Source organism: Mobula birostris, chromosome 13 (genome assembly GCF_030028105.1).
Source record: "Mobula birostris isolate sMobBir1 chromosome 13, sMobBir1.hap1, whole genome shotgun sequence".
NCBI classification, from domain to species: Eukaryota; Metazoa; Chordata; class Chondrichthyes; order Myliobatiformes; family Myliobatidae; genus Mobula; species Mobula birostris.
Genome location: NC_092382.1, coordinates 104,202,142 through 104,215,612, shown reverse-complemented (window position 1 = coordinate 104,215,612; position 13,471 = coordinate 104,202,142). Strand labels below are relative to the sequence as shown.

Here is a 13,471-nt window from a genome sequence, read left to right as displayed (position 1 = left end):
TGGAGAGAGAGCATAGGTCTGTGTCTGAATCCGGAAGTGTGTGATGGGACGGTTTAGAGTGAGCTTCACTGTGTGTCTGACTCCCGGAGTGTGTAATGGGATCGATAGAGAGCGTATGGGTCTGAATCCCTGTGTGTGCAATGGGACAGTGCACAGTGACGTTCTTTCTATGTGACACCATATTCTGTGGGCGGAGCTTTGCTTTGTATGTGGACACACGAGGATGTGATGGGTCCGGTCAGAAAGAGATTCATTCTTTGACTCGCCACGGAGTGTGTGATGGGACGGTGTGGAGCGAGATTCACACTGTGTTAGACTCGGGCGTCTGTGATTGGACCGTGTGGAGGGAGATTCACTCTGTGTCTGTCTCCGGGAGTGTGTGATGGGGCGGTGGATAGAGAAATTCACCCTGAATCTGACCAAGACAGTGAGTAATGGGATTTTGTGGAGGCATCTAAATTCTGTTCTCTGACCCAGAGGGTGGGTGAGGGGCGGTATGGAAGGAGTTTCGCTTTGTGTCTGACCCCGGAAGTGTGTGATGAGACGGTGAGGAGGGTGCTTCACTCTGTGCCTGACCCGGGAGTGTGTGATGGGGCGGTATGAAGGGAGTTTCACTCCGTGTCTGACCCCGGGAGTGTGTGATGAGACGGTATGAGTGGGTGCATCTGGGGGGCGGGATGGATTGTGTGAGTGTGCCATGGGAGGGTGAGGGCGGAACTTCGCTTCGTGTGTGAACACGGGCGGTCATGGGAGGGTTCGGAGATAGCTTCACTCTGAGATTCACCAGGGAGTGTGTGATGAGACGTAAGGAGGGAGATTCGCACTGTGTTATTCTCTGGAGTCTGTGATGGGACGGTGAGGAGTCAGCTTCCCTCTGTGTCCGAGAGTTTGCTCCGTGGTGTGTCGAGGAGACGTAGAGGGAGAATCATTCTCCGTCTGGCATTTGTCGTCTGTGCGAAGGGAGCTTATTTCCGTGTCTGACGCTGGAGTGTGTGATGGTGTCGTGGAGAGAGTGATAGACAGAGTGTCTCAACCAGGCTTTGTGAGATTGGACTTTGTGGAGGGATCTAAATTCTGTTCTCTGACCCAGTGAGTGCATGAGGGGCGGTGTGGAGGGAGCTTCACTCTGTGTCTGACCCCGAGAGTGTGTGATGAGACGGTGTGGAAGGAGTAACAGCCAGAATCTCACACGGGAAGAGTGTCATTGGACGGTGTACAGGAAACTTCACTCCACGTCTGACCGCTGGAAGGTGTGATGAGCCCATGGAGAGAGAGATTCACTCTGTGTCTGACCCAGGCAGTACGTGATGAGGCTTTGTAGAGGGAGCTAAACTCGGTGTCTGACTCCGGGAGTGTATGATGGGCCAATCTAGACGGGAGCTTCACTCCACGTCTGACGCCTGTAGTGTGTGATGGGACCGCGGAGAGAGAGATTCCCTCTGCGCCTGACTATTTTAGTGTGTGATCTGACCGTGTGCAGGGGGCTTCAATCTGTGTCTCATCCCGTGTGTGTATGATTGGATTCTGTTTGTGACACAGTGATGAGGGAAGAAATAGCCGAGGTGGGGAGTGGGTGAGTGCGTTTGGGAGGGGGGCCATTTGTCTGTCTGACATCGGGAACTGTGAAGCGTGCCTGGATGGTGTTCCGCTCTGTGTCTGTTACCAGGGGTGAGTGATAGAACGGTGCGGAGGGAGCATCTCCAGTTTCCCGACCCTGTGTTGTGTGATGTGACGGGGTAGAAGGAGCATCATACTGTGTCTGACCACAGGAGTATGCGGTGGGATGGTGCCGACAGCGTTTCATTGCCTGTCCAATCACGGGCGGGAGTAATGGGGCAGTGTGGGCGGAGGTTGACTCTGTGTTTGCCCGCAAGACTGTGTGATGTGACAGTGTGCAGGGAGCTTCACTCCATGTCTGACACAAGGAGTGTGTGATGGTGTGGTGGAGAGAAAGCTTCAGTCTGAGGCTGAACCCGGGACAGTGTGGAAGGAGTATCACTCTGTGTCTGACACCGGGGGAGTATGATGGGCCCGTGAGACAAGTGCGTCATTCTTCGTCTGTTCCCGGGAGTGTGTGACGGGTCATTGTGGATGGAACGCAACTTTGTGTCTGACCCATCAGGAAGTTTGTGACTGAATGGCGTGCGGGGACCTTCACTGTATAAGTGACTCCGAGTGTCTGTGATGGGATTGTTTCTGATCCTGTTCGTGTGGTATGGGAGAGTGAGAAAAAGCTTCACTCAATGTCTTTCTCCGGGTGTCAGTAATCAGACGGTGCTGAAGCAGCTACACGGTGCCTGATCCCAGGAGTGTGCAAATGGACACTGTAATAGTCGCTTAACTCTATGCCTGACCGCTCGATTTTATGGTGAGAGGGTGTGGAGAAGACGGCTCTCTGTTTTTCACCGGGGAGTGTGTGACAGGATGGTGTGGAGGGAGCTTCTTGCGTTTCTGACCCCTGTGTTGTGTGATATGAGGGGGAAGAAGGGCATCGGACTTTGTCTGATCACGGTGAGATAGGGCTGAAACTGTTTCATTTCCTGTCTTATCACGGGAGAGTGGAATGGGGAAGAGTAGACGGAAATGTACTATGGACATGTGGTCGATGTTTAGAGATCCCTTGCAGGCTGTTAGGGATAAATTTGTCCCAGCGAGAAAGATAAAAAATGGTAGGGTGAAGGAACTATGGGTGACAAGTGAGGTGGAAAATCTAGTCAGGTGGAAGAAGGCAGCATACACGTGGTTCCGGAAGGAAGGATCAGATGGGTCTATTGAGGAATATAGGGAAGAAAGAAAGGAGCTTAAGAAGGGGCTGAGAAGAGCAAGAAGGGTGCATAAGAAGGCCTTGGCGAGTAGGGTAAAGGAAAACCCCAAGACATTCTTCAATTATGTGAAGAAAAAGAGGATGAAAGGAGTGAAACATGGAAACATAGAAAATAGGTGCAGGAGTAGGCCATTCGGCCCATCGAACCTGCACCGCCATTCAGTGTGGTCATGGCTGATCGTCCAACTCAGAACCCTGTACTTGCCTCTCTCCAGACACCCTGATCACTTTAGCCAGAAGGGTCATATCTAACTTCCTCTTAAATATAGCCAATGAACTGGCCTCAACTGTTTCCTGTGTCAGGGAATTCCACAGATTCACCACTCTCTGTGTGAAGACGTTTTTCCTCATCTCGGTCCTAAAAGGCTTTCCCTTTATCCTCAAACTGTTGCCCCTCGTTCTGGACTTCCCCAACATCGGGAACAATCTTCCTGCATCTAACCTGTCAATCCCTTTAGGATTATTACGTTTCAATGAGATCTCCCCTCAATCTTCTAAATTCCAACGAGGTGAAGCGTAGCCGATCCAGTCCTTCAACATGTGAAACTCCTGCCATCCCAGGAATCAATCTGGTGAACCTTCTTTGTACATCCTCTATGTCAAGAATGTCAATCCTCAGATTAAGCACCGGTCCCCAACCACTTATAATGACACCCAGGTCTCGTTGCACCTCCCCTTTTCCTAATCGGCCACCATTCAGTTAATGATCTGTTTTTCTGTTTTTGCCACCTAAGTGGATAGCATCACATTTATCCACATTGAATTGCATCTGCCATGAATTTGACCACTCACCCAACCTATCCAGTTTACCCTGCATCCTCTTAGCATCCTCCTTACAACTAATACTGCCGCCCAGCTTCTGTCATCCGCAATCTTGGAGATGCTGCATTTAATTTCCTCGTCTAATTCATTAATAGGTCCCAGCACTGAACCTTGCGGTACCCCACTAGTCACAGCCTGCCATTCTGTAAAGGTCCCATTTATTCCCACTCTTTCATTCCTGTCTGCCAACCAATTCTCCACCCACATCAATACCATACCCCCAATACCATATGCTTTAAGTTTGCACACTAATCTCCTGTGTGGGACCTTGTCAAAAACCTTTTGAAAATCCAAGTAAACCACATCCACTGGTTCTTCCCTACCCACTCTACTAGTTACATCCTCAAAAAATTCTATGAGTTTCGCCAGACATGATTTTCCTTTCAGAAATCCATGCTGCCTTTGTCCGATCATTTCACCGCTTTCCAAATGTGCTTTATCACATTTTTGATCACTGACTCTAGCATTTTCCCCACCACCGATGTCAGGCTAACCGGTCTATAATTCCCCGGTTTCTCTCTCTCTCTTTTTTTCAAAAAGCGGGGTTACATTAGCCGCCCTCCAATCCTCAGGAACCAGTCTAGAACCTAAAGAGTTTTGAAAAAATATCACTAATGCATCCACTATCTCTTGGGCTACTGCCTTAAGCTCTCTAGAATGCAGACCATCTGGCCCTGGGGATTTATCTGTCTTTAATCTCTTCAATTTACCTAACACCATTCCCCTTCTAACATGTATGTCCTTCAGTTCCTCCATCTCACGAGACCCTCTATCCCCTACTGTTTCCGGAAGATTATTTATGTACTCCTTAGTGAAGAGAAAACCAAGGTAGTTAACCATAGAAACCATAGAAACTACAGCACAGAAACACGCCTTTTGACCCTTCTTAGCTGTCCGAACCATTTTCTGCCTAGTCTCACTGACCTGCACACGGACTATATCTGTCCATGCACCTCCCATCCATGTATCTGGCCATTTTATTCCTAAATGTTAAAAAAGAACCCGCATTTACCACCTCATCTGGCAGCTCATTCCATACTCCCAGCACTCTCTGTGTGAAAAAGCCCCCCACCCCAATGTTCCCTTTAAACTTTCCCCACTCACCCTTAACCCATGTTCTCTGTTTTTTTTTTTTTTCTCCACTTGCCTCAGTGGAAAAAGCCTGCTTGCATTCATTCTATCTATACCCATCATAATTTTATATGCCTCTATCAAATCTCCCCTCATTCTTCTATGCTCCAGGGAATAAAGTCCTAACCTATTCAACGTTTCTCTGTAACTGAGATTCTCAAGTACTGGCAACATCCTTGTAAACCTTCTCTGCACTCTTTCAACCTTATTAATATCCTTCCTGTAATTTGGTGACCAAAACTGAACACAATACTCCAGATTCGGCCTCACTAATACCTTATACAACCTCATCATAACATTCCAGCTCTTAAACTCGATACTTCGATTAATAAAAGCCAATGTACCAAAAGCTCTCTTTACGACCTTATCTACTTGTAACGCCACTTTTAGGTAATTTTGCATCTGTATTCCCAGATCCCTCTGTTCTACTGCACTCCTCAGTGCCTTACCATTAACCCTGTATGTTCTACCTTGGTTTGTCCTTCCAACGTGCCATACCTCACACTTGTCTGTATTAATACCCATCTGCCATTTTTCAGACCAATTTTCCAGCTGGTCCAAGTCCCACTGCAGGCTCTGAACACGTTCCTCACTGTTTACTACACCTCCGATCTTTGTATCATCAGCAAATTTGCTGATCCAATTTACCACATTATCATCCAGATTACCAGTTATAATGGGTGACTTCAATCTACATGTGGATTGGGTGAACCAAATTGGTAAAGGTGCTGAGGAAGAGGATTTCTTGGAATGTATGCGGGATGGTTTTTTGAACCAACATGTCGAGGAACCGACTAGAGAGCAGGCTATTCTGGACTGGGTTTTGAGCAATGAGGAAGGGTTAATTAGCAATCTTGTCGCGAGAGGCCCCTTGGGTAAGAGTGACCATAATATGGTGGAATTCTTCATTAAGATGGAGAGTGACATAGTTAATTCAGAAACAAAGGTTCTGAACTTAAAGAGGGGTAACTTTGAAGGTATGAGACGTGAATTAGCTAAGATAGACTGGCAACTGACACTTAAAGGATTGACGGTGGATATGCAGTGGCAAGCATTTAAAGGTTGCATGGATGAACTGCAACAAATGTTCATCCCTGTTTGGCAAAAGAATAAATCAAGGAAGGTAGTGCACCCGTCGCTGACAAGAGAAATTAGGGATAGTATCAATTCCAAAGAAGCAGCATACAAATTAGCCAGAGAAAGTGGCTCACCTGAGGACTGGGAGAAATTCAGAGTTCAGCAGAGGAGGACAAAGTGCTTAATTAGGAAGGGGGAAAAAGATTATGAGAGAAAACTGGCAGGCAACATAAAAACGGACTGTAAAAGCTTTTATAGATATGTAAAAAGGAAAAGACTGGTAAAGACAAATGTAGGTCCCCTGCAGACAGAAACAGGTGAATTGATTACGGGGAGCAAGGACATGGCAGACCAATTGAATAATTACTTTGGTTCTGTCTTCACTAAGGAGGACATAAATAATCTTCCAGAAATAGTAGGGGACAGAGGGTCCAGTGAGATGGAGGAACTGAGCGAAATACATGTTAGTAGGGAAGTGGTGTTAGGTAAATTGAAGGGATTGAAGGCAGATAAATCCCCAGGGCCAGATGGTCTGCATCCCAGGGTGCTTAAGGAAGTAGCCCAAGAAACAGTGGATGCATTACTGATAATTTTTCAAAACTCGTTAGATTCTGGATTAGTTCCTGAGGATTGGAGGGTGGCTAATGTAACTCCACTTTTTAAAAAAGGAGGGAGAGAGAAACCGGGGAATTATAGACCGGTTAGCCTAATGTCGGTGGTGGGGAAGCTGCTGGAGTCAGTTATCAAGGATGTGATAACAGCACATTTGGAAAGTGGTGAAATCATCGGACAAAGTCAGCATGGATTTGTGAAAGGAAAATCATGACTGACGAATCTCATAGATTTTTTTGAGGATGTAACTAGTAGAGAGGATAGGGGAGAACCAGTGGATGTGGTATATTTGGATTTTCAGAAGGCTTTTGACAAGGTCCCACACAGGAGATTAGTGTGCAAACTTAAAGCACACGGTATTGGGGGTAAGGTATTGGTGTGGGTGGAGAGTTGGTTAGCAGACAGGAAGTAAAGAGTGGGAATAAACGGGACCTTTTCAGAATGGCAGGCGGTGACTAGTGGGGTACCGCAAGGCTCAGTGCTGGGACCCCAGTTGTTTACAATATATATTAATGACTTGGATGAGGGAATTAAATGCAGCATCTCCAAGTTTGCGGATGACACGAAGCTGGGTGGCAGTGTCAGCTGTGAGGAGGATGCTAAGAGGATGCAGGGTGACTTGGATAGGTTGGGTGAGTGGGCAAATTCATGGCAGATGCAATTTAATGTGGATAAATGTGAAGTTGTCCACTTTGGTGGCAAAAATAGGAAAACAGATTATTATCTGAATTGTGGCCGATTAGGGAAAGGGGAGGTGCAACGATACCTGAGTGTCATTATACACCAGTCATTGAAAGTGGGCATGCAGGTACAGCAGGCGGTGAAAAAGGCGAATGGTATGCTGGCATTTATAGCGAGAGGATTTGAGTACAGGAGCAGGGAGGTACTACTGCAGTTGTACAAGGCCTTGATGAGACCACACCTGGAGTATTGTGTGCAGTTCTGGTCCCCTAATCTGAGGAAAGACATCCTTGCCATAGAGGGAGTACAGAGAAGGTTCACCAGATTGATTCCTGGGATGGCAGGACTTTCATATGAAGAAAGACTGGATGAACTGGGCTTGTACTCGTTGGAATTTAGAAAATTGAGGGGGGATCTGATTGAAACGTATAAGATCCTAAAGGGATTGGACAGGCTAGATGCAGGAAGATTGTTCCCGATGTTGGGGAAGTCCAGAAATAGGGGTCACAGTTTGAGGATAGAGGGGAAGCCTTTTAGGACCGAGATTAGGAAAAACTTCTTCACAAAGAGAGTGGTGAATCTGTGGAATTCTCTGCCACAGGAAACAGTTGAGGCCAGTTCATTGGCTATATTTAAGATGGAGTTAGATATGGCCCTTGTGGCTACGGGGGTCAGGGGGTATGGAGGGAAGGCTGGGGCGGTGTTCTGAGTTGGATGATCAGCCATGATCATAATAAATAGCGGTGCAGGCTCGAAGAGCCGAATGGCCTACTCCTGCACCTATTTTCTATGTTTCTATGTTTCTATCATTGATATAGATGACAATAACAATGGACCCAGCACTGATCCCTGTGGCACACCACTAGTGACAGGCCTCCACTCAGAGAAGCAATTCTCTACCACCACTCTTTGGCTTCTTCCATTGAGCCAATGTCTAATCCAATTTACCACCTCTCCATGTATACCTAGCGACTGAATTTTCCTAACTAACCTCCCATGCGGGACTTAGTCAAAGGCCTTACTGAAGTCCATGTAGACAATATCCACTGCCTTCCCTTCATCCACTTTCCTGGTAACCTCCTAGAAAAATTCCAATAGATTGGTCAAACATGACCTATCACGCACAAAACCATGTTGAGTCTCCCTAATAAGTCCCTGTCTATCCAAATGCTTGTAGATTCTATCTCTTAGTACTCCCTCCAATAACTTATCTACTACCAACGTTAAAATCACCGGCCTATAATTTTCCGGATTACTTCTCGATCCTTTTTTAAACAACGGAACAATATGAGTCACTCTCCAATCCTCTGGCACCTCACCCGTAGACAGCGACATTTTAAATATTTCTGCCAGGGCACCCGCAATTTCAACACTAGTCTCCTTTAAGGACCGAGGGAACACTCTGTCAGGCCCCGGGGATTTATCCACTTTAATTTTCCTCAAGACAGCAAGCAACTCCTCCTTTTCAATCTGTACAGTTTCCATGATCTCACGACTTGATTCCCTCAATTCCATAGACTTCATGCCAGTTTCCTTAGTAAATACAGACGCAAAAACACTATTTAAGATCTGCCCCATTTCCTTTGGTTCCGCACATAGCCGACCACTCCGATCTTCAAAAGGACCAATTTTATCCCTTACAATCCTTTTGTCTTAATATACCTGTAATAGCTCTTTGGATTATCCTTCACTTTGACTGCCAAGGCAACCTCGTGTCTTCTTTTAGCCCTCCTGATTTCTTTCTTAAGTGTTTTCTTGCACTTCTTCTTCTCCTCAAGCACCTGATTTACTCCCTGTTTTCTATACATTTCATACAACTCCCTCTTCTTCTTTATCAGAGTTGCAATATCCTTTGAGAACCATGGTTCCTTATTCCTATTCAATTTGCCTTTAATCCTGACAGGAACATACAAACTCTGCACTCTCGACATTTCCCCTTTGAATGCTTCCCACTTACCAATCACATATTTGCCAGAGAACAACCTGTCCCAATCCACGCTTTTTAGATCCTTTCTCACTTCTTCAAATTTGGCCTTCTTGCAGTTCAGAATCTCAACCCTAGGACCAGCTCTATCCTTGTCCATGATCAAATTGAAACTAATGGTGTTATGATCACTGGAACCAAAGTGCTCCCCTACACAGACTTCCGTCACTTGTCCTAACTCGTTTCATAACAGGAGATCCAATATTGCATCCCCTCTTGTTGGTCCCTCAATATATTGATTTAGAAAACTTTCCTGAACACATTTTACAAACTCTAAACCATCTAGACCCCTAACAGTATGGGAGTCCCAATCAATGTATGGAAAATTAAAATCCCCTACCACCACAACTTTATGTTTCCTGCAGTTGACTGCTATCGCTCTGCAGATTTGCTCTTCCATGTCTCGTTGACTATTGGGTGGTCTGTAATACAATCCCACTAATGTGGTCATACCTTTCCTGTTTCTCAGCTCCACCCAAAAGGACTCAGTGGACAAGCCCTCTCATCTGTCCTGCCTGAGCACTGCTGTAATATTTTCCGTAGCAAGCAATGCTACTCCCCCACCTTTCATTCCTCTGGCTGGATCACATCTGAAACATCGGAACCCTGGAATATTAAGCTGCCAGTCCTGCCCCTCCTGTAGCCATGTTTAACTAATTGCTATAACGTCATAATTCCACGTGTCAATCCACGCCCTCGACTCATCCGCCTTCCCCGCAATACTCCTAGCATTGAAATATATACACCTCAGAAGATTTTTACCAACACTCACAACTTTTCTATCAGCGGATTTGCTTAAACTTTCAACATCATTTATTTTCACCACAGCCACACTGTGAGCTCTGGCACTGTGGTTCCCATCCCCCTGCAAATCTAGTTTAAAGCCTCCCCAGTAGCAAAAACAAACCTCCCTGAAAGAATATTTTTCCGCCTGTAGTTCAAGTGTAACCCGTCTCTCTTGTACAGGTCCCACCTGCCCCAGAAGAGTTCCCAATGATCCTGAAGTCTGAAACCCTGCCCCCTGCACTAGTTCCTCATCCACTTGTTCATCCTCCAGAGCATCCTATTCCTACCCTCACTGGCACCTGGCACAGGTAGCAATTCTGAGATTACCACCCTTGAGGTCCTTCTTTTCAACTTCCTACCGAGCTCTCTATACTCACTCTTCCTTGCTATGTCATTGGTACCGATGTGCACTACGACATCTGGCTGGCCACGCTTCCACTTCAGAATGTCATGCAGGCGATCAGAGACATCCTTGACCCTGGCACCCGGGAGGCAACCAACCATCCTGTTTTCTCTGTCACGAACACAGAACCTCCTGTCTGCAGCTGTAACTATCGAATCCCCTATCACTACCGCTCTCCTCTTTTTCCACACTCCCTTCTGCACTGCAGAGACAGACCCAGTGCTAGAGATCCGGCTACTGCAGCTTGTCCCAGGTAAGTCATCAGTATCCAATGCGGTATACTTGTGTTGAGGGGAATGGCCACAGGGGAACCCTGCTCTGCCTGCCCTTTCCTCTTCCCTCACCTGACAGTAACCCAATTTCCTGTCCTCTGCTCCTTTGGCGTAACTACCTCCCTGTAGCTACGATCTATAATCTCCTCATTCTCCCGAATGATCCGGAGGTCATCCAGCTCCTGCTCCAGTTCCCTAACGCGGTTTGTTAGGAGATGCAACTGGATGCACTTCTTGCAGGTGTCGTTGTCAGGGACACCAGAGGGCTCCCTGACTTCCCACATCCCGCAAGAGGAGCATTCCAACATCCTGCCTGGCATTCTCACTGCACTAAACAATCTCAACAAAAAACTTACCGGAGCCTACCCTGGCCTCTGCCTGTTCTCGCTGAAGCCTGTTGAGCCAAAGCCGTCTCACTCTGACTCAGTCCACTCCGACGATGGTCGCTGTACATAGAGGTCTGCTTTTAAACCTTCGCGCGCTACGTCACGCGCCTGCGCAGTGCAGACCCTTCTCCCCGAGCAGTCTTAAAAAAAAACACGACGTTTTCTACCCGATTTCTTCACTCCCTTCTTCTCAGCTGCTTGCTTGGACTGAAACAAGAACCGTCGAAAATATTATCTTTTTAAACCTTGGCTCCCTTTCGTAATCGATCTTCCTACTGACCTTCTTAGTTTCCGTCTCCGCGTTTGTAAAAGCTTCCCAGTCCGCTATATTCCCACTAGGTTTAGCTTCTTCGTGCGTCCTCTCTTTTGTTTATACTTTGGCTCTGACTCCACTTGTCAGCCATGGTCGGGTCCTTCTACCATTCGATAATGTCTTCTTCTGTGGAATAGATGTCCCTCGCAGTTCCCCCATTGTTTCGCAGGAACTCCAGTGACTGCTGCTCTGCTGTCTTTGCTACTAGTGTTGCTCAGCGCAACACCGACATGTCCCTCACTGTGACACGGAAACAACCATCACCGCGATAATGACGCAAACTCATACCTCACGGTGGCATCAACGCTCCTGACTGTGACACTGACAGGCCCTTCATTGCTGACACTGAGAAACCCCTCAACGTGGCACACACACCATCTGTACCGTGACACAGCACGCCTCCCACTGGGACACGAAAACAATCGCATCCTCACTGCAACACTCGTCCCCGTGACACCTACACGCTCCTCAGCATGAAACGCGCAGCACCGCACGGTGACACTGACACATCTCTTACCGCGACCCGCCCATACCGTACTGCTGTCTCACACCTCACTGTAAACGCTGAACGTCCTTCACCAGATCTCTCAGTATCACAGATCCGTCAGTCTCAGATCATCTCCGACAAAAAATGCCAGCTACCTTGGGAACAGGATCAGGAGATGAACAGGACACAGACCCACTGTCAACAACAGATCCATCAACTGAAACTCTCTAACAATGACTGTTTCCAGAATCTATATTTTCTCAACAACAGCCTCTCCATCTTCGAAACGAAGCTCAGAACTTTCAAATGGACGAAGGATGAAATTTGCCAATTTCTGACGAGCAGCAGAGGTGAAGCATCCCTCCACGTCTGACCACGGGAGTGTGCGCTGGGAAAGGAGGGTGTGGTGGGAGCTTCACTATGTTTCTGACCCCGGGAGCGTGTGGAGGGACAAGAATGTCAGTCATTGTCTGAATCCGTGAGTGACTAGGTAGGACACTGTGCCTTCCGGTGAATGTGTCTGATTTCACACATCTGAGTGATCATCTCTCTGTGTCTGACCCCATTGCTGTGTGATGGCAGAGGGCGGAGGGAACTTCACTCTGGGTCTGACGCAGAGGCTGTGTGATGAGGTGCTGAGGAGTGAGCTTCACTCCGTGTTTGATCCCTGGGGTCTGTGATGGGACGGTGTGGAGGGAGCATCATTCTGTGTCTGACACCGCGAGTCTGTGATGGGACGGTGTGGAGGGAGCATCATTCTGCGTCTGACACCGCGAGTCTGTGATGGCACGGTGTGGAGGGAGCATCACTTTGCGTCTGACACCCCGAGTCTGTGATGGGACGGTGTGGAGCAAGCTTCACTTTGTGTCTGACTCTATGAGTGTATCAGTGGAGGGGGCAGAGGTAGATCAATCTGTGACTGATCGGAGATGGACGATGCTGAGGGAACTTCACTCCATGCCTGACCCTATAAATCTGTGATAGGATGTTGTGGAGCGAATTTCATTCTGTGTCTCTCCCCGGGTGTGTGCGATTAGAGAGTGTGGTACGAAATTCACTCTGTTTCTGACCCAGGTAGTGTGTGATGGATGGTGTAGATGGACGTCACAGTGTGTCTGACCCTGGTAAAGTGTGATGAGATTGTGCGGGGGGAGATTCTCTCTGTGCCTGATCTCAGGTGTACGTGATGAGACCGCGTGGAAGGAAATTCCCTCTGTGTGTCACCCCCGGTGTGTGTGATGGGAATTTGCGAAGGGAGATTCGCGCAGTTTCTCACTCGTCTTTGTTCCTGATTTCCAGAGCAAACGTGTTCCAAGGACTGGATCTCAAACAAAGACCGGTGTTATTATGTGTCCACCTTTGGGACATCTTTCTACTCAGCGGTGCGGGAATGCTCAAACCGTGATTCAAGGCTTCTGGAAATCATTTCAAGGGATGAAGCGGTATGTGTCAAACCACGAGAATATCCCACAGTAACACAGGAATCATCAAAAAACCCCGGGGTCAGACAGAGCGTGTACACCCACAATACACTCCTTGCACACACTCCCGGAGTCAGGCACAGAGTGAAGCTGCCTCCCCACCGTCCCATATCACACTCCCGGGGTCAGACACAGTGCGAAGTTACCTCCACACCGTCCCAGAACACACTCCCGGAGTCAGACACAGAGCAAATCTCTCTCAAACCGTACAA

The 13,471-nt window shown here is 47.6% G+C and overlaps 2 protein-coding genes across 2 annotated transcripts in view; one reads left to right on the top strand and one right to left on the bottom strand.

Annotated features, from left to right (window-relative positions):
* LOC140207265 (uncharacterized) overlaps positions 1-13,471 on the bottom strand; it is a 225,897-nt gene that overhangs the window by 64,986 nt on the left and 147,440 nt on the right. The gene's annotated exons all lie outside the window — the stretch shown is intronic.
* LOC140207264 (uncharacterized) overlaps positions 1-13,471 on the top strand; it is a 48,149-nt gene that overhangs the window by 31,928 nt on the left and 2,750 nt on the right. The window contains exon 9 of the mRNA XM_072275718.1: positions 13,078-13,220. Within this exon, the coding sequence (XP_072131819.1) occupies positions 13,078-13,220 (143 nt within the window). The remainder of the gene's footprint in view (positions 1-13,077; positions 13,221-13,471) is intronic.